Below are 21698 nucleotides of genomic sequence, written 5' to 3'. Positions count from 1 at the left end.
GTAATAAAGAATTATACATATATTTCACTAACTGAATATCCTACTTCTGAGTATCTTTACAAAGTAAAAAAGCATAATTCAGAAGAAAAAACTAAACTAAAAAAAGCTAAAACACAACTTAATTACCTCGAATTTCAAAGGCAGCTGGTCATTGATAAACTACGATCATATTAACTCTAGCAAAATCCTGTCCAAAAATATCATGAATACAAAGCTACATAGTCCGAGAACAACAACATAGTGGGAGAACTAATAGTTTTTTATTCTTCTAGCCCATAGATCCACTCTTCTATTAGTTCAAGTTTAGGCTTATAGCCAGCATCCTACATATTGATGGTTAAATATCCCAACATATCATATATCATGCAGTACTGAGGAAGCTTCTTATCTTTAGATACAAAACAGTGTGGATATCCAGAAGTATCAATCCAACTACACCCAACCTCCTTTGACAATCTCATTTTGAGCATTCCTCTTCTGACGTTATTGACAGACTGCCAGTTTCCTACCTCTGCATATATATTTGAAAGCAGAATATGATAACCATAAATTCCATCACTCCCCTCTAATTCAAGCAGCTTACTGGAAACAATTTACCCCAATTCAAAATTTATATGCACTCTGCAGGCTGCAAGGAGTGATCCCCATCTTCCCAAGACATTACCCTCAACACCCAAGTGTTTAGAAAAATTATGAGCTTCATCCAACCGTCCAACTCTCCTAACATGTCAACCACACAAGCATAGTGCTCTGCTGATGGCTGAATCCCATATTCTTCACCCATCAGCTCAAATATTTAAAGGCCTGTACCGGCCAATCCGGTGTAGCTGCAAGTAGACAGGACTGCTACAAAGGTAACAGCATCTGGTTCTAAACCATTCTGCTGCAAAGAGTAGAACATGGTTACACCTAGAGTATGTGGCTATCATAGCATTAAGCGAAATAACCTGTGAATCCTTGCATTTCTTTATCAGACATGCATGTAGCTATTGGGCAAACTCCAAATGCTGCAACTGTGAAGTTGCCATAAGAGCGGATACAAATGTCACATCATCAGTAGTAACAGCATCCTCTGCTTCTACAGCTTCAAGAAAGAGATCAACAGCTTTTAAAGGAAAATTGTTCTGAATGTACCCGCTAATCATAGAGTTCCAGATCTCTATATTTCTTTCACAAGTATTCTCAAATATTCTGGTTGCCAGATCAATGCAACCAAGCTCAGCATACATAACAATGGCAGCACTAACAACAAACAAGTCATTTACATATGCATTACCCAATTTCACAAGCAACCCATAAAGAACATAAGCAACTCTAACATCCCCTATTTCTGATACAGCAGGAAAAACATTAATAAAACTAACAACAGTTGGCTTAATACCTAATCTCATCATCATAACAAAACACCTCACTGCTTCCGAAAACCTCTTCCTTTTCACATACCATGAAAAAATAGTATTCCACCCAACAACATTTCTTTTACGCATAGTTCTAAACACCCTTTCAACTAAATCACAATCAGAACCATTATCCAATGTAAGACAAGTAGCAGAGTACATATTCAACAAAGAATTACTAACAATCCTACTAGGATGAATCCCAGAACGCAGAATGTGGCAATGCACAGCTTTACCTACAAGAATCCGTTTGGTCTCCGCGCAAGCCTTGAGAACAGAGGAATAAGTATACTGATCACATATGGATGAACCCACATGATTCAATCGAGAATAGAATGAAATGGCTTCATGGGGCATGTTATTACAGATAAACCCAATTATTATTGTGTTCCAAAGCACAGTTGTTGGTTGAGGAATTGTATCGAACAGTAGATGGGGTTGGCCTTGTCTGCACAATTCGCTTAAACGAAAGCGAATTGTTCTGGGTTTTGAGTCTGTAAGAGTGCATTGTTGGTCGGTGAGGGGTAAAGAAGAGTAATTTGGGAGATGGGTTAAGCTCAAAGATGGAGACTGTGAGAAAGTTGAAGGAAGAGGAAGAAGACAATGGTTTGGTCTTACAATTACTCATTCACTATTTGTTTGTCTAATTTTAACCTAACAAGTATTCTATTTCAAAAAAAATGATCAGATTTCCTTTTTAGTCCGTTTAAAAAAGAATAATCTTTTTTCCTTTTTTGTCAATACTTTAACTTCAATCTTTCACGTGATATGTTTCAGGCCACAAGATTAAAGAACATTTTGGTACGTTTGACATAACTTTAATTTAGAACCACAAAATTAAAAACTTTCTTTCTTTTTTTAAATTCCGTTCCAAGTCAAACTAGGTCATTATTTTTTAAACGGAGTGAGTAATTTTAGAAAAAAAAAATTAAAATTTTTAATTTAAAAATAAAGATATGTTTCTATTCTAAAATATATTAAATGAAAAATTGAAATCAAAAGAATTGTCAAAAGATGGAAGACATATTTTTAAAACTTTATCTTCTTCAAGGAAATTATATTTTATCTCACAAAATTATTTAGTTACCAATTTCAAAGACATTAATTGAGTAAATATTAGGTTTAGAAAACATAAAAAATCATATTAACGTTTTATAGCTACACTTTTTCTATTTGCATGTTTGCTATGGAGCATCAAATTTGAATAAAATCACAAGCAACATCTGATTGCATAAAATCGTAAGCATCTTATTTGTATAAATCGCAACGATTTGTATAAATCACGGAGATTCGTATTAAATGGATGTTTGTGTCTATGAAAATTGTGTTTGTATATGTATATGTAATTTGTGTTTGTATAAAGTGAAAAAGAGAGAAAAACAAAAAGAGAATTGAGCAGGAGAAAATTTGTATTTGTATAATTATAAGTGTGTAGGACGAAGAAATATGTATTTGTATTTGCATATACAGTTCTCTTTCGCTTTATACAAACACAATTTATACATTTGTGTTTGTATAAAGTGAGAGAGGTGAGGGAGTGTGGCGAGCGAGATTCAAGGAGAGTGGCGAGTGAGATGCAGGAGAGAGAGGGAAATGACAAAGTGTTTGCTACGGATCAGAATTAATTGAAACTGTGGTTATAACATTTATTTTGAATTAATAGTTTGTTATTTTATACAATTTCCCCTTTATTAATTGGATCATGTTTGCAATTTATTTACACAATTGAACAAATAGACATTTGCAAGGAGACAATCTCTTGGTGTTTTGTTTTCAATGTGAACTCTGACATGTATTACATGAAATCTATTTGCTGCAACAACTAAAAACCACATTGGCTATTACTTTTGCAAGACAGGGAGTTCACATAACATGTCAGAAGGGGGAGTTTAAACAGAAATAGTCCTTAATGTACAGAAAAGTGATCCTTTTAGTTCATATATATCATATCAAAATAGTCCTTAATATATGAAAAAATGATATATTAAAGGTGGTGGCGGGAGGAAAAAGGTCACTTTTTCTACACATATTTCGATTACGAGGTATATATAAATGACTAAAATAGTCCAACCCCATACATTAAGGACCATTTTGATCATTTAATTGATAAACAGATCTTCAAAAAACCAAGTGCAGTATCAATATTAACAGCCTATCTGGTTGTGAGCAACTAATATCAAACTTAACAGCTTCTCCTCCATCAAATCAGAACATCTGATCTGTGAACAAGTCATGCATATTAAAAGTGCCTTCATCGTCAATGGGAGTTTAGCTGAGGGGGCAAAGGGAGGTGACTAAGCAAGAGTTGCCCCTGCAGCTGCATATATATCTGGACATTCCACTATGAGCAGTTGGTGCTTTCCCAACATCAAAAATGGAACTGATATCATTGTCTTCGTCCATGGGCTTAGTGACTAATGCTCCTTTTTCGCCTCTTCCTTACCTATAGGAAAAATCTTCTCTTATGTCCTTCACCCCCTGCCCGGAAACAAAGAATGTAGACAAAGATAGAAGGGAAAAGAAGTGAACATTTAAGAACTACCTTTGCCAAATGATTATTTAGCTATCTATTCAGAGGACGAAATTCGCTTATAACCAACTTCAACGCGATCTTTTCTTGTGATGCTATTACTTTTTTGTCAGGTGATGGAGGTCAATCACTAACTCACACTTGAGCATTGTTATAGAAGGTTGAAAAAGATTGAGCTGCTAAATCTTCAAAAGATCAGGTCAGTTTTCATATGTACAACAAGAAACCAGGGTGTTAAAGCATCAATCTTGAACACTTGTATTATTCTAGTTCTTCCCCAGACAATTTGGATGTTACTGAATGTGGACATGTGATGGAATCTCGAGCACCTTATTTCTACATCTCAATTTCCTAAATCTCTTGAAGATTAAGGACGATTCAGGTGGCACAAGGAAGATTGATGCTCCAAATTTGGTATTCGCTAGAATATATACGGGATTTATGATTCTTGAGCTGAAAGTTGCAATAGAGTCAAGACAGCTAAAGCACTCAAAAATAGATTTGCTTTGCCACAATTTAGATTTGGCATGGCTTTGTAAGTTGAACAAATTTCTATCAAACTCGGTCTCATGGTCTCAAGTTTCCATCCATTTTGACAAAAAAAAATAAGTTCAGAGGGCACACACAGTTGTTATACCCCAGGCCAAGTTGTCATTTTAGATATAGATATATAGTGCCTCACTTTAGGAGTTTTCAATGCTTGTGACTGCTTTGCTATTGAGTTGTCATCCGAGGAGACTTAACCTGCAATCAACAAGTGAAATGGTTACAGTTTCATGGATCGTTTGATGTATATGAAGAATTTGAGTCAGTCTACTTTTCATGAAAGAATGCCTAGCCATTGACATTTAAAAGAAGTAAAAGCCTACAAATTTGATCGGAAAATCCTGTGGAACTCAGAAATTGGAAGCTAGCACGAAGGAGCCTTACAAAGAGAGTGAAATAATAATTTTTATTAGATTGGTGATGCAGTTAATTTCTCTCTAAAGTTTATTAATCTATTGGTGAGGATAGATTATCTCTAACTATCATTTCATTGGTGTTGTTTATTTAAGTCAAAAAATTACCAGGCAGTATCAAGATTCCAATATATTTTTGTAGACATGTGGATTTGAAGGTTTGTTATCAGATAAATCAATCGTTGTCAATCCTTGAAGCAGTCGACTCTATTTTTGAGGTTGGCGTTATGATATACACACAACGTTTTATATACTCTTCTTTTCCCTTTCTTTCCTCTTCCTCGTGCAACAGATTCAACATCTCGGAGCTCACTTACTCCTTCATGTGATGAATATTGTGACTTTACACTTAGTACAAGTACAGCTTCACAAAGGAAAAATTGACTCCTACTGGATCATAAAAGGGAATAATAACAAATATTATTAATGTCATCCTTGAATCAGTCCACTCTTTATGGTTATCATGAAGTGACAATATTTTAAAAAGGAATAACGTTCTTTGAGAAAGTTTTCTCTAAATGAGGTCAATTTAGACTATACTTCACGAAAGTTGTGGGTTTATATCTTGAAAACCAAACATCCGGTGTTTCAAGTATTCCAGAAGTTTCATGCTATGGTGAAAAGGGAGACAGGTAGAAAGCTAAAGCGTCTCTACACTGACAATGGAATTTGAGCAGTAATATTCAAGCAATGAGATCAGACATGAAAAGACAATGGTGTAGCTGAGAGAATGAATCTCACCATTGTTGAGAAACATTGCTCAAAATGGCTAAACTGCTCAAGCAGTTGACTCTATATAGTGGATTCGATTCCACAACATTAAGAGACAAGAAGAAGTTGTAATATTTGAGCCATAGCTCTTTAGTATAAGCACACCTTTATGAAATGAGTGTTGTCCTCAATATGTTGTTGCATTTAGTATAATACTTGAGCTTAGTATAAGCGCTAAGGCCTAAGGGTACACCAGTTTTCGTAACACTATGTGGTACCTGTGCACCTGATGTTTCCTTTCGATGATTGAGGACTAAATTTACTCAGCATCATAAGGAAAGAATGCTGGATGGAAATTGCAGAAGCGTGACAAAGAGCTGATTATCAAGTTTTGCAGCAAAATCAAACTACAAAATCAGGTATTTAAGGTATGTTTGGCTGTTTGCACATTAATAAGAAGAATTATGTGACCACAAGGAGACATATTACCTGAATGCCTCATTTACAAAATACTCATATATATTAGTTTTAAAGAGACAAGATTATATATTAGTATTCTCTCTAAACATGGTTGCAACTTTCAAGCTTGGTTAACTCATCAACTGCGGTCCTTTGAGAAAGCTTTCTCTAAATGAGGTCAACTTAGACGAAAACCAAATCTGATATGATGAGAAGAAAGAGCAATTTTTTTCTACCTTTGATGGAAACTCTTGCACCAATAATTAATATATGGCTGCCTTCGAAACTTTAAACCAACTGGGAGTCTTGCTGCAAGAACAAAACTACGTGATAAGGAAAGCAATAAAAATGTACACTCCATTGTTGCAGGCACACACTGGTGGCAGAAGGAAAAAGATCACTTTTTTCTATACATTAAGGTCTATACTGGTTAAGTGGTATTTATGAAAGACTAAAATAGTCCCACCCCATACATTAAGAAGCAGTTTGATCATTTGATCGATTAAACAATCACAACGGTCCAGACACCCCACCCTCGTCCCACCCCGCTGGTGGTGGGCTCCTCATAACATTAGATATGTTTTATGATCAGGTAGCCATAAGAATACAGAAATACACTTAGCTTAGTAGCATTTGATTCTAGTCTGAACCATTAGCTTGTAAGAGGTTTTGGCAAAAAGATAAACCAACAAACTACATAAACAAAGAGCTTGCAAGAAATCAAATTGCTACCATTTTCTTTTGAAAATTTTCAACCAAAATCCACCTAGTCTCTCAAAAGAGTTTGAAGATACACAAAATCTTGCTCCCTAAAGCAGATTAAGAATAGATAAAGAAGAGCAATACTGACTAACATAATGGCATGTCTTCAAAAAAAAAAAAAAAAAGTGCCTCTCCTCCACCAAATCAGAACATCGGATCTGTGAACAGGTCATCCGGATCAAAAATGCCTTCATCATCAAAGGGAGGTAACTGAGCAAGAGCCGCCTCTGCAGCTGAATAGCGGGGGACTCCGCTTAAAGTAGCATCGAACAGCACAGGATAAGAAGTTGGTGCTTTCCCAACATCAAAAATGGTAGTAATATCATTATCTTCATCCATGGGTTCAGTGAGCAGTGCTTCAAGTTCACTCCCAATTCTAGAGATAGGATGACCGTAAGTTCCACTGCTAGCAGCAGTACATGATTGTTTGCTGGGTAATAGGGAACTTCCAGCATCAACATTCACATCAGACCCAACATTGACAACAGCATTATGGTCTGTGGACTCTCCTCCAACAACTTCTATCATCTGCTCCGCATTGGTGCTTTCTCGAGGCAACATGCTCTCATTGCTAGTGTTTGGCACTGCTTGTGATCCTCCGTAAGCAGACCCAATAATATACTCGGTGTGTGGAACTTGGGAAGTTCCTGTGGCTTCAGCATCCTCCTGCTTTGCTGTTCTTGTTATCACACAGTGCCTAGATATACTTCTCCAGTCACCTTTATCATTTATTTCTATGCCCCGGAGAAATGACCTATAGCAGGAAAGATAGAGAAATAAGTTATTATCAGCTTTGAAGTTAATCCAGGAAACAAGATCGCAGGACAGCATAAAAGGGACTCTTCACGTGATATTCAATTAGATGAAATACGTGTAAGCACCGTTTGTCTTAGCTACAAGTTACACAAAATATCTCCAGAACTGAAGCTTTTATGAAGACCAAATACACCTATGACATATACGAAGATGTACTCTATCCACCTAGAAACATAATAATATATGAGATGTTTAGAAGCACACCAAGATGGTCAGTGAGAAATAAGAATATTGGAAATTCCGTTTTAGTAAAAATGTAAATCGTGCAATCAATTACAAGAAATGATTTAAACTTCAATTCAGATTATTCATGTCGTCATCAAGAACTGTACTAGAAACTGACATGTGTTCCTGTTCTGTCCAAGAAGCCCCTTTTCGCCATTCTGCATCTGCTTTTGAATTCTGGTTTTGCATTTCAGGATGATTAGGTAATGGGACATATCCAGACTCGATGACATTGATATCTTCAATTAATATATCTTCACCAGCCGATTTCCCAGGAAGTGCTTCTTCCATTTCCTCTAATAGATTGTTGTTATCCTTGTTGATCGCAACAGTATTCTCAAAGAGTTTATCCTCCTCCTTAGTCCAGAAGGAGTTGTTGCATGTTTGATTGGTGTTCATTTTCTTTTAGATCTACAAGGAAAGGCTCAAACATGAAAAAAGTAAGCTCTTGAAGAGGATTCATAAAACGGATGAGTGTTAATATATGACCAAAAACTACCATAAATATTGTGCATCTAAAATAAGATTTTTTGATTGACCCTCAACTCAAGGAAAAGCATATCAAAGCAGATCGAAAAAGGAAAGTTTTACAGAACCATGACAAAAAATCTAAAAGAGAAAGCCATGAAAGATCTTACTTTTTCCCTTCAAAGAACTATCATATCTCTAAAAATTAACTTTCCTAAACTAAAGCATATTAAAGAAGAGTACCAGAAAACGTCAGCACAACAAGCAGAACCTGATGATCACAAAGCACAGTAAAAGCAAACTTCTGAGTAAATCAATCTACAATTATAAGCTTTATCACCTACGAAAACAATCATTCAGCCAAAAAGGAATCACACACATATATATACTCTTCTATCCCAGTTTATATAATTTACTTTCCATTTTAGTTAGTCCCAAAAGGAATGACACAGTTCTATTTTTAGTAAAAAAATTAACTTTAAAATGTTCATTTTATCCTTAATGAGATGATCTATAGTCACACAAACATTTATGACTTAATTTAGCCACAATTTTCAAAAGTCTTTCTTTCTTTCTTTGACTGCGTATCAAGTCAAACTACCTCATATAAATGTGGTCAAAAGGACTAATTGTTACAAAATGTATATAGACATCATTCTTAGTAATGTACATAGGCATAATTAGCTAGTAAATTTGTTGAAATCTCTTATAATTAGTCAAGGTGCGCGAAAGTTGGCCCGAACGCTACAATCAACAAAAAAAAATTAGCTAGCAGATTTGTAGGATTCCCTCTTTATTTTCTTTCCTAAGTTAGCACCTAATGTATTATATTTATATCTTGCTTACTTATTGGAATAAGATCATCAACTTCCATTCAATGGTATCAGAGCCTATAGGTTCCTTGATCTTGTTTTGGCTATGTTTTGAGGCAACTCGATCTTGTTTTGTTGTCTTACAGAAACAGAGTCAAATTTCAAATCAATCACTTTCAAAGTGGTCAATTTGTGTCACCGCCACTGTGGGAGGAGGCAGATCATCCTTTCGATCACTTTCAAAGTGATCAATTTCCACCACGCACCAGCTACATCTCTCATTTGTCAGTCACGCGTCGACGTGTGGAGGCGCGTGCTCCATCAAAATCTTTCAAAGATTGAACATCCGGTGTCGTCTTATCAGTTTCGACGTACCCTGAGTTTTGTTTAGTGTTGAAACACTGTTTGGGTAACTCTTCGTCACTTCTAGGTTCATATTGTTTTCTGAAAACTACTTCCAAGCTCATATTTTCCCTGAAGCTTTTGTGATTTAGATCTGGTTTCTATTTGGTGTTGTCACGATTTGTTTAGTTTTGCTCAATATTGAATTAATAGTGTTTTGTGGATGCTTGATCCTTATGTCAAATTAATTTGATATTTGACTTCGACTACAATTATTTTGTTGGGAGAATTGGTTGCTAATTTCTTGGAATCAAATATTATTAATGACCTTCTAAAGCTAGGCTATTCTTAAGTATTTCATCGAGGTGAACTGGCAAAGGGAGACAATTTCAAAGCTAATGGCGTGAAAGAAGTACTTAATAGAACAAATAAATGAAATTTGGCGTGTTGATTGCATTGACATGATCATGATATATAAGATGTGTGCATCCCTGCGCTCGAGAGGCTTAGGGGCCTATACAATATTCAATGGACCAATCATGCGCTCAAGTGCCCAACCTATACCAAGGGTTGGCCTGAAAGTCGTCCTTACTCAACAAGCACCTTTCTTAGTAAGGTTGCTTATTTCCACTCATTAAGGATTCTATCTACAAAAGAAGGTGCACGAGGGATACTCAAATTGCTCTCACTGATACCAAAGAAGGTGAGGACGTCTTTCTTTCCTACCTCTACACAGTTCGCCTTAACGCCTTAAGGAGAAGGGAGGAGTAGTTATCTATGTAATTAGTCTTTGTTGGCCGTTGTTCCAGTCGAACACTCTCTTGTCTTTGTCCAATTCCATCTTAGAATCTTCAAAGATGTTATAGAATTTCCAAAATGCTTCCAAAGAGAAATGTAGCCCCTTTATTTTATATAGGCATTGATGAAGGTTTTAGGGTAGCCTCCAAGTAATCATAATGGACCCTTGGGCTTAAAACAAGTGGGGGGACCATTTTGTAGAGGCCCAACCTAGCCCAATGTAGTTGGATTTGACTTAAGTCATGCAATCTTGACTTAAATAATTAATCCGACTTTATTAACCCAAAATATTGACTTGGGTCAATGTCGTGAATTTATAACTTCGTTCAAATTTTGTATGGATTTAATCCCATAAAATTTTGCATGTCTTGATATTAAAGAATTGCTTTTTCAGTACTGGATTGTATTTGTTGGTATTGTTTGTGTTTGTTGGCTTCTCATATATTGATATTTTGGGTATTTTATGTTGGAAACTATAACTCAAACAATTAGAAAGGAGTAAATATGGCTATAAATTATGAGGGTAAGACAATTTTGGTTTCGGCGAATGAGTTTGCGGAGTCCTCTTAGTATCGATAATCCTTTAAAGAATTCATTTCAACTACTACCCTTGTTGATTCAAGAAAAGCATATGCGGTCTCCTCTTTGAACAGCTGGGCGATTGATTCAGGTACTACAAATCACATGACACAATCACATGACACGTAATCCGAATATATTTTCTACCTTTCGACTACACAAAGCACCCTCTCAAGTAATGGTAGTTGATGGCTCAACACATAACATTGTGGGATTTGGAACCATTAAAGCAACTTCCTCTATTACCCTATCATCTGTATTAAATGCCAGACTCTACTCAGAACTTGAATCCTAGAGACCCTCTTTTGATTTTGTAGGATATCCAACAGTCTCTGTAGATGAAAATGAAAGGTTACAAAGACCATTTACAGATGAGGAAGTGCTACTGATCATCAACCAGTGTGATAGGGACAAAGCACATGTCCCTGATGACTTCACTATGGATTTCTTTAAGAAATGTTGGGATATTTTGAAAGAGGGCTTTAATGTTGAGTATACAAAATTTCCATCAGAGGAGTGCATTTGAGAAATCATTTAATGTTACATTCATCGCTTTAATCCCAAAGAAACCTGATGCAATTGAGCTAAAAGACTTCAGACCAATCAGTTTGATAGGAGTAGTCTATAAAATCATCTCCAAGTTGCTAACTGAGAGAATGAAGACAGTGATAGTGAAATTGGTTGATGAACACCAAATGGCTTTTTTGAGATGTAGGCAAATAATGGATGCAACATTGTTGGCTAATGAATTGGTCAACTCCATGGTAAAGCAGAAGAAACTGAGGATTCTATGCAAGCTAGACATTGATAAAACCTATGACCATGTTAACTGGAATTTCCTTCTAAAAATTCTAAAGGACATGGGATTTGGTAGCAAGTGGATTGGCTGGATCAATAACTGCATTTCAAGTGTGAAGTTTTCCCTCCTCATAAATGGAAACACTGAAGGATTCTTCCAATCTCAGAGAGGTCTTAGACAGGGAGATCCTATGTCCCTATTCCTATTCTTAATAGCCCTGGAGGGTTCACATGTTCCAGAAGGCAAAGACTAATGGATGGGAGAGGATTTAGTGCACTTGCTGGGACAGGGAAGGAGCTGGAGATCACACACTTTTTCTATGTTGATGATGCTCTTATGTTCTGTAAGGCAAAGGAGGCACAAATTAGACACATAAGTGCTATACTCACTATTTAGTAGAGCATTTCAAGCCTCCATGTCAATTGGTTGAAGAGTCATCTCCTCCCTATCAACTTAGTTGACAATTTTCTTGGGCTAGCCGAGACATTGAGTTGCTAGGTAGATGCACAACCAACAAAATATCTGGAACTACCTTTGGGTGCTAAGAGCAAAGAGCTGGAAGTGTGCATTGTGGTGTTGGAGAGATGTGAGAAGAAACTAGCCCAATGAAAAAACTAGTATTTGTCCACGGGTGGCAGGGTGACCCTCATCAAATCAGTATTAGATGGATCATTTACTTATATGATGAGTTTATTTCCAGTCCCCAAGAACATTGAGAAGAATATAAATAGGCTCAGGAGATCTTTTCTTTGGCAAGGCAACAAGGAAAAGGAAGGCTGCAACTTGGTGAAGTGGGATACTCTCACACTTAGCAAAAACCAAGGAGGCTAAGATTGAAGAACCTAAGTCTCCAAAATAGTAGTTTACTCCCAAAGTGGCTATGGAGATTCTGCATAGAATATAGAGCCATATGGAGAAGATTTATATCAGGAAAGTATGGTTTATTTAACCGGTGGACAACTGAAGAGGTTATGGCACATTTAGATGCAGTGTTTGGAAGACCATTAGAAGACAATAGCCACATTTCAAAAACAGCATATGTATTAGTGTTGGGGATGGACTGAAGACAGAGTTCATGAATGAAATATAGATAGAGGAAGACAGTTTGAGAAACCTATTACCTCTTCTATATACATTGAGTATGCAGAAAAATGACACTGTGGAACAAGCCTGGAGTAAACAGGGTTGGAATCTACTTTGAAGGAGAGCATTGAATGATTGTGAAATTGAGGAGATTGCCAAGCTATTAGGGGTTCTTAATGATTTCCCAGGTACTTCTTAGAGGTTTGATAAGCCAATATGGGAAATACACAACAAAAGGATCTATATAGTGAAATCAAGCTATTGGAAGATGAATTATAATGTCCTACTGATTGAGAGACGGCCCTAGAAACTGTTTTTGAAGGTGAAATGTCCATTGAAAGTCTCATGTTTTGTTTGGATACTAATCAGAAAAACATGTCTTACTCATGAGGCCCTACAGAAAAGAGGCATGCAAATTTGTTCAAGGTGCTTGTGTGAACAGGAAGCTGAAGTGAACAACCATCTGCTCATACATTGCCAAATAGCTGCCAATTTGTGAATATGTTTTATGCATTTGGAGGGTTAGCTAGGTGATGCCAAAGACTACTTTAAAGCTTCTGAAGAGTTGGCTAAGAGTTGGAAGCAGAGGAAAAAGGAAGAATGGTGGAAGCTCTTCCCAACATGTAGCTATTGGTCCATATGGAAGGAAAGAAATACTAGGTGTTTTTTTTGGTAACCGAAATACTAGGTGTTTTAAAGGACAAAAAAATTACTTTTTAAAGGATTAACAAGTTGTATTAGTCTTCTATTTCTTTGGTGTAAACAAGATTTGGTGGGGGAGGTGGTAGAAGTAGTTGATTTCTTAGGAAACTTGTAATTTAGTTACCTTCATAGGGGTGTGCCCATCATACTATGGGATGTAAGTTTCCAATTCATCATTTCTTGGATGATGATTTTTTTTGTGAACACAAAGTTACCCTTATTTCAAAAAAAAAAATGCCGAAGTTGGCCTTCAATTTGATTTCTGTGAGTAAACTTATTATAGATCTTAATTGTTATATTTCATTCTTTCCCGATCATGCATGTTTCGTGATCTTGCCACACATAAGGTTATTGGTAAAGGATATATATTTGATGATCTATATATCCTTGATAAATATGAGCCTCGATTTGTTGTCTGCACAAGTGTCATGGTTTTATTTGTAGCACATTATCGATTGGGAAATCATTCTTTACTTTTGTTAAAGAAGCTCTGCCCCCTGTTTCAAAATGTTCCTTCTTTGAAATGTGAATCATGTCAATTTGCAAAACATCATCGCAACACGTTACGTCCAAGGGTTAATAAACCGATTGAGTAAGCTTTTGCGCTAATTCATTATGATGTTTGGGGACCACGTCCCATTGATTCAAAAACTGGACATAAGTATTTTGTCACTTTTGTGGATAATTTCTATCGAATGACTTGGATTTATTTCATGAAAAGTCTCTTTGAAATGTTTACACACTTTTGTGTTGAAATAAAAACTTAATTCAATACTTTGATGTGTATTTTAAGGAGTGATAATGCTAAAGAATATATGTCAGACTTATTTCAATCCTATTGAGAAAACACGATATTCTCCATCAATCGTCATGTGTTGATACACCTTCTCAAAATGGAGTTGATGAGAGTAAGAATAGGGCATCTACTTGAGACAATCCGAGCACTTATGTTCCAAATGAAAGTTCCTAAAAAGTTTGGGTTGATACACTCTCTACAGCTTGTTTTTTGATTAATTGCATGTCATCCACGGTGCTTGTTTGTAATTTGCCTTACACTATTCTTTTTCTAAACAAGTCATTATTTCCAATGGAACCAAAGGTATTCGGAAGTAAGTGTTATGTTCGAGAGGTACTCCCGTTTGTTACTAAGTTGGACCCTAAGGCATTGAAATGTGTTTTCTTGGGTTATTCTTGTCTTTAGAGGGGGTATCAATGTTATTCTACTGAACTTGGCAACTATTTGGTGTCAAATGATGTGATATTTTCAAAAACTACATTATTCTTCTATATCTCTCGCAGTTCTACAAGTAAGGGGGTGGAAGATGAGTGGTTAATTTATCAGGTTACTCATGTTATGCAATCAGATGATGTTATTTTTCCATCTCTTAGTTACTCTATTGAGCACCACACAACTGTTGCACCTTCGACGCATGTTCCAGCAAAACCGTCAATTGCTCAAGTTTATTCGAGGTGACGAGAGGCCGATGATACATGTGTAGCACCAGTTCCTTTGTCATCAAATCCTTCCCTACTTGATCCTTTTAGAAAATTTTGACATCCCTATTGCACTTCGTAAAGGTACACGGACTTGCAATCCAAATATTCCATTGCTAACTTTGTTTCCTATGATCGCATATCTTCCACATCTAGATCCTTGAGTGCTTCTCTAGACTCTGTTTCTATACACAAAACTGTGAAGAAGGCTTTGAATCATCCTAGATGATCAAATGCGATGCTTGAGGAAACACATGCATCTGAGGAAAATCACACATGAAATTTGGTAGATTCAATGGGAATAAAGCAGTAGGATGTAAGTGTGTGTTCACAGTTAAAGTTAATCCAGAAGGTTCCATGGCAAGACTTAAGGCCAAGCTTGTGGCTAAAGAATATGCTCAGACTTATGGGGTACTATTCAGACACCTTTTCTCCGGTTTCCAAACTCATTTATGTCCGTTTGTTCATTTCTCTAGTTGTTATCAAGAACTGGTCTTTACACCAGTTAGATATCAAGAATGTATTCCTTTATGGTGATCTTTAAGAGGGAGTGTATATGGAACAACCACCCGATTTTATTGCTTAGGGGGAGTATAGGAAAGTCTATCATTTGAAGAAGTCTTTGTATGGCTTCAACCAGCGAGATTGGTTTGACAAGTTCAGTGAGGTAGTTCAAGCGTGTGGGCTGAAAATGAGCAAATGTAATCACTCTGTTTTCGGTCGACTATCTGCAGCTGGCACTATCCTTCTTATTGTGAGAGGATCTCTTCCCTAAAGTCTGGACTTAAGCCGGTTGAAATATTTTTTGGAAGTAGAAGTAAATAGAAGCAAGAAGGGAATTTTTCTATCTCAGAGAAACTATATTCTTGACCTACTTGCAGAAACTGGAAAATTGGCAGCCAAACCCTGCAATACTCTACTAGTTCACAATGTGCATCTTATGAAAGATGATGAAAACCATTTTGATAATCCAGAGAGACTTAGAAATTACAAATGTTAGGATCTAGCGACATCAATGTACCATATGACTTTATCAGTTTCTCACTCACTTAAGCATATTATCTTCAGATAATAAACAACCATTCTATACCCTGCATGTTCACAAATGAACCACCTAGCACCAAGGTGAGTTTTAATACAACAGGGGTGATAGTTTAGGTAGGTAAAGCGAACAATGATAGTTGAGGTATGAAACTCGCAAAAAGTGATAGTTTGGATGTGTTTTTGACCATTAACTCTTAGTAAAACTATTTACCTTATCCAAAAGGAGAAAACTCCAAAAGAAGAGGCCGTTTAAACCCTCTGTCCCTTGTGAAAACTGAAGAGCAATAATTCACATTAAATTGACCCAAACAGCTTGTAAGAAAGCATGTGGAACCTAATAAACCAAGTAACGATAATATGGACTTGGAACTTATTTGGTTGGCAAGAGTCTATATGCATATTTACTCAATAAAACCTCCTACTAATCACTAGAACTAGACCTAATTTATAGAAAGCTTTTGTTTGTCAATGTCCAATAAATTAAGCCGACAGCCTAATAAGGAAATTTTCTGAGATTATCATATCTATATGATTTGTTGTAGCTTCAGAACCATTTTCACAAATGATAAACTCCACTTATGCCAGTTCCATTGATATTCACATACTATAATTAGCTGAACCAACCTTAGCAGACATATTAATAGTTATCTGGTTCAACCTTCACAAGTGATATTAATGCCATTTGGCTCCAATATAAAAACACTCATGAACTTGCAAAGACTATATCAAAGAATATCCTTAATACAATAGTTTAAAAGTTGACCTGCAGAACAAGTATAAGTTATTCAAAGGAAAGAACTGGTCACCTAATTTAAATGTGCTTCAGTCAATCAGACAGCTTGATAGAAGTTGTCATCTTGGATAAGACCCTTCTTTTGCTATCTGGGACTCCTCGTTTCCCACCAAAAAGGTAAAATGGATATTCTTGATTGCTCTGTATTAATAAAGAAATATGCATACATTTCACTTACTGAATATCCTACCTCTGAGTATCTTTACAAAGTAAAAAATCATAATTCAGAAGAAAAAACTAAACTAAAACAAGCTAAAGCACAACTTAATTACCTCGAATTTCAAAGGCAGCTGGTCATTGATAAACTACGATCATATTAACTCTAGCAAAATCCTGTCCAAAAATGTCATGAGTACAAAGGTACATAGTGGGAGAACAACAACATAGTGGGAGAACTAATAGTTTTTTATTCTTCTGGCCCATAGACCCACTCTTCTATTAGTTCAAGTTTAGGCTTATAGCCAGCATCCTTCATATTGATGGTTAAATATCCCAACATATCATTTATCATGCAGTACTGAGGATGCTTCTTATCTTTAGATACAAAACAGTGTGGATATCCAGAAGTATCAATCCAACTACACCCAACCTCCTTTGACAATCCCATTTTGCGCATTCCTCTTCTGACATTATCGACAGACTGCCAGTTTCCTTCCTCTGCATATATATTTGAGAGCAGAACATGATAACCAGAAATTTCATCACTCCCCTCTAATTCAAGCAGCTTACTGGAAACAATTTTCCCCAATTCAAAATTTCTATGTACTCTGCAGGCTGCAAGGAGTGATCCCCATATTCCCAAGACATTACCCTCAACACCCAACTGTTTAGCAAAATTATGAGCTTCATCCAACCGTCCAACTCTTCCTAACATGTCAACCACACAAGCATAGTGCTCTGCCGACGGCTGAATCCCGTATTCTTTGCCCATCAGCTCAAATATTTGAAGGCCTTCATCAACCAATCCGGTGTAGCTGCAAGCAGACAGGACTGCTACAAAGGTAACAGCATCTGGTTCTAAACCATTCTGCCGCAAAGAGTAGAACAGTGTTAGAGCTTTCCTACCCATCCCATGCTGGCCATATCCCAAAATCATATTTGTATATGTCACAGAGTTCTTCTCAGGAGATTTTAGAAAAACACTTTCAGCATAATCAATGATTCCTGATTTTGAATACATGTCTACCAAAGCAGAAATAACATAAACATTGTTCTCAATCAAATTGCGAATCGCAAAACAATGTAGCTGCTTGCCTATTGCTATACTTCCTGACTGGCTGCATGATGGGAGTATTGATGCTAAGGTCACAGCATTTGGCTTCACATTCTGCTCTAGCATCTCCCTGAAGACAACAAAGGATTGTTCAATTAATCCATTTTGAGTGTTTCCAGCAATCATAGCATTCCACGTGGCTTGATCTTTATCATTTGTGAAGTTCGACTGGAATATTACTTGTGCTTCTCTAATCATATTAGATTTGGCATACATGTCTATCAGGTAACTCTCCATCCCTTCAAATTGAATATTGTGCCTCAGAAGGTAAGCATGGGTCTGTTTACCAATTTCCCTGTCCCTAAGATTTGATGCCGCAGAAAGCAGGATGGTAATTGTTATATCATCAATTGCAACCCCAAGCTTTTGCATCTCATATACAAGCATCAAAGCCTCATCATCCAGTCCGTTCTGTACCAAAGCAGACACCATGGTGTTCCATGACACTATATCTCTTTCCTTCATTCCATTAAAAACTTTAAATGAATCGCCCACACGGTTACACCTAGAATATGTGGCTATCATAGCATTAAGCGAAATAACCTGTGAATCCCTGCATTTCTTTATCAGACATGCATGTAGCTGTTGGGCAAACTCCAAATGCTGCAACTGTGAAGTTGCCATAAGAGCAGATACAAATGTCACATCATCAGTAGTAACAGCATCCTCTGCTTCTACAGCTTCAAGAAAGAGATCAACAGCTTTCAAAGGAAAATTGTTCTGAATGTACCCGCTAATCATAGAGTTCCAGATCTCTGTATTTCTTTCACAAGTATTCTCAAATATTCTGGTCGCCAGATCAACGCAAGCAAGCTCAGCATACATAACAATGGCAGCACTAACAACAAACAAGTCATTTACATATGCATTACCCAATTTCACAAGCAACCCATAAAGAACATCAGCAACTCTAACATCCCCTATTTCTGATACAGCAGGAAAAACATTAATAAAACTAACAACAGTTGGCTTAATACCTAATCTCATCATCATAACAAAACACCTCACTGCTTCCGAAAACCTCTTCCTTTTCACATACCATGAAAAAATAGTATTCCACCCAACAACATTTCTTTTACGCATAGTTCTAAACACCCTTTCAACTAAATCACAATCAGAACCATTATCCAATGTAAAACAAGTAGCAGAGTACATATTCAACAAAGAATTACTAACAATCCTACTTGGATGAATCCCAGAACGCAGAATGTGGCAATGCACAGCTTTACCTTCAAGAATCCGTTTGGTCTCCGCGCAAGCCTTGAGAACAGAGGAATAACTATATTGATCACATACGGATGAACCCACATGTTTCAATCGAGAATAGAATGAAATGGCTTCATGGGGCATGTTATTACAGACAAACCCAATGATAATTGTGTTCCAAAGGACAGTTGATGGTTGAGGAATTGTATCGAACAGTTGGCGGGCGAGATGGGGTTGGCCTTGTCTGCATAATTCGCTTAAACGAAAGCGAATTGTTCTGGGTTTTGAGTCTGCAAGAGTGCATTGTTGGTCTGTGAGGGGTAGAGAAGAGTAATTTGGGAGATGGGTTAAGCTCAAAGATGGAGATTGTGAGAAAGTTGAAGGAAGAGGAAGAGGAAGAGCTGAAGAAGAAGACATTGTCAAACGCATTTTCAACCTCAAAAGTCAAAACTATCACTTCATCCAACAAAATCCCAAATAAAAAATTTCAACTGCTGCTTCTTATTTTCAGTTATAGTTATAGTACTAAAAACAATGGTTTGGTCTTTACAAATACTCATCCATTTCACTATTTCCAACCTGGCCCCGAAAATACTTGGGAAAAACTTTGGAAGTGATGTTTGGTTATATAAATTCTAAGTTCACATACTAGAAAAAAATTGAGTTTTAATTTGAGTGATAAAAATTGAGGAAAAAGAACAATTTGTGTTTAATGGGTTAATATTATAACTGAATCGGTGACAAGTTTGAGTATGTGATTAATGTATTGTCTTGCCTATATTGTTATTTTGTTATTGTTGATTGTTATCAATTATATTGTAAGATTATTTTTAACGGAATATATTCATTATAAAATTATAATATAAATATACGGGTATTTTAAATAATTTTTAGAACTTATGGGTATAAATCATTATTTTGAAATAGTCAAATATTTTTGAGAAATTTTGGGGCCAAACACATGGTAAATCTTCACCAAAAACTTCACTCAAATATGATTTGCCAAGAATATTTTAGAACTTGGGGTCAAACGCTAGCTTTGATTTGTTTGTCCAGTTTTAACATGACAAGACTTTTACACAACAAGTAATTTTTCTTTTAAAAATATTTTTTTAGTTTAAAAATAAAGATATGTTTCTATTCTTAAAAATATTATATTAAAAATTGAAATTAAAGTATTATCAAAAAAGGGAAGAATTATTTTTTATTTAAATAATTAAAAAGGACATAAAACAAACAAATTGAGATGAAAGAATATTGTTTTTCAATTAAAATTCTATCGAGTAATACTTTTTAAAATATCAACGCAATTCACATCCAAACATCTACCAAAAGATTGTTCCATTTATCTTTAATAAATTTGGACGAACAATTTATTTTTTTTTGAATTATTTTCTTTTACAAAATTATTTGATTATACATTATAGTTAAATTAGGAAGTCATAACTCACCAACTTGATTAATCATTGTGTGCTGGCTGACATAGTAAGCTCATAAAATGGAAGTTTAAAATTTACTAATAATTTAGATTTCATAGTATTAAGTGTTCTCTTTTTTAGTTACAGTCACTTAATGAATCTAAATAAATTTAAATTCTTTAAATACTTGATATAATGTTATATATTATGAAGAAGTTATTAGAAGATATCAAAATTATCATTGTTGTTATTATAACACATTTTTTCCACCATTTTTGCTATCATCACAATAAATTATACCGCCATTAATATTATTACTATTACTAACAACTAACATGTTTACTAGCATCATTGCTATATGTTACGATCACAAAAATTTCATTATCAATCATCATTATTGAATGATCAACACGATAATAATCATCTCCCGCTACTATCACCAAATATATTTGTTATCATCCTACAATTACTGACAATTATTGTTGTCGCCACTCCTCTCCTATAACAATCATTATCATCAATTACCATAATAAAATTGCATTATTAATTCTACTTTATAATTTAAGAATTTATTGATATATTGTCCTCATTAATTTTAATATATGTAACATTTTCTCAGTCTACTAGACATTATGTATGTGTTATGCATGGGCCTAATAATTTCTATTGAATAATTTTGTTTTAGATCAATTAAAGTAACATTTAACATTTGAAACATCTATCAATCTACCAATTTATGTAATTTCATTTGCATTTATATTATTCAATTTTTTTAAATATTTTAAGCTCCAATTTTTAATCAATAAAAACTGCTAATATATGTCTTTCCTTTTAGTATTTTGTTTCCCTTAATATTCCTTGCTTAGTTATATAATTATTGTTGTCCCTTCTTTTGCTCTTTGAATATGTTCCGTCTTTTGCCAATTTATTTTTACTATTTTCCTATTCTTTTCAATGATACTAATTTTTTTCTTGTTATCTTCTTAAAAACTCAAGTTGTTAACCTGTTGTTTGGTTGACTCCAGATA

General features: G+C 35.5%; 1 protein-coding gene and 1 pseudogene across 2 annotated transcripts; both read right to left on the bottom strand.

Moving 5' to 3' along the window:
* Nucleotides 1-305: 305 nt before the first annotated feature.
* On the bottom strand, nucleotides 306-2045 carry LOC102579117 (pentatricopeptide repeat-containing protein At3g22150, chloroplastic-like; annotated as a pseudogene).
* Nucleotides 814-19857, bottom strand: LOC102578445 (pentatricopeptide repeat-containing protein At3g22150, chloroplastic-like). 2 transcript variants are annotated; one of them, XM_015310366.1, is made up of 3 exons: nucleotides 17046-19857; nucleotides 16787-16914; nucleotides 814-880 (listed from the first exon to the last, which is right to left on the bottom strand). In XM_015310366.1, the coding sequence occupies exon 1, from the start codon at nucleotides 19679-19681 to the stop codon at nucleotides 17180-17182; it is 2502 nt and encodes an 833-aa protein (XP_015165852.1). In that variant the 5' UTR covers nucleotides 19682-19857; the 3' UTR covers nucleotides 814-880; nucleotides 16787-16914; nucleotides 17046-17179. The 2 variants fall into 2 exon arrangements, with proteins under 2 accessions (XP_015165852.1, XP_006351208.2); XM_006351146.2 differs by lacking the exon at nucleotides 814-880 and having other exon boundaries at nucleotides 8278-16914.
* Nucleotides 19858-21698: the final 1841 nt, after the last annotated feature.

Source organism: Solanum tuberosum, unplaced genomic scaffold, assembly GCF_000226075.1.
Source record: "Solanum tuberosum cultivar DM 1-3 516 R44 unplaced genomic scaffold, SolTub_3.0 scf00133, whole genome shotgun sequence".
Taxonomy (NCBI): domain Eukaryota; kingdom Viridiplantae; phylum Streptophyta; class Magnoliopsida; order Solanales; family Solanaceae; genus Solanum; species Solanum tuberosum.
The sequence above is the reverse complement of the archived record's forward strand: the minus strand, read 5'-3'. Positions and strand labels throughout refer to the sequence as shown.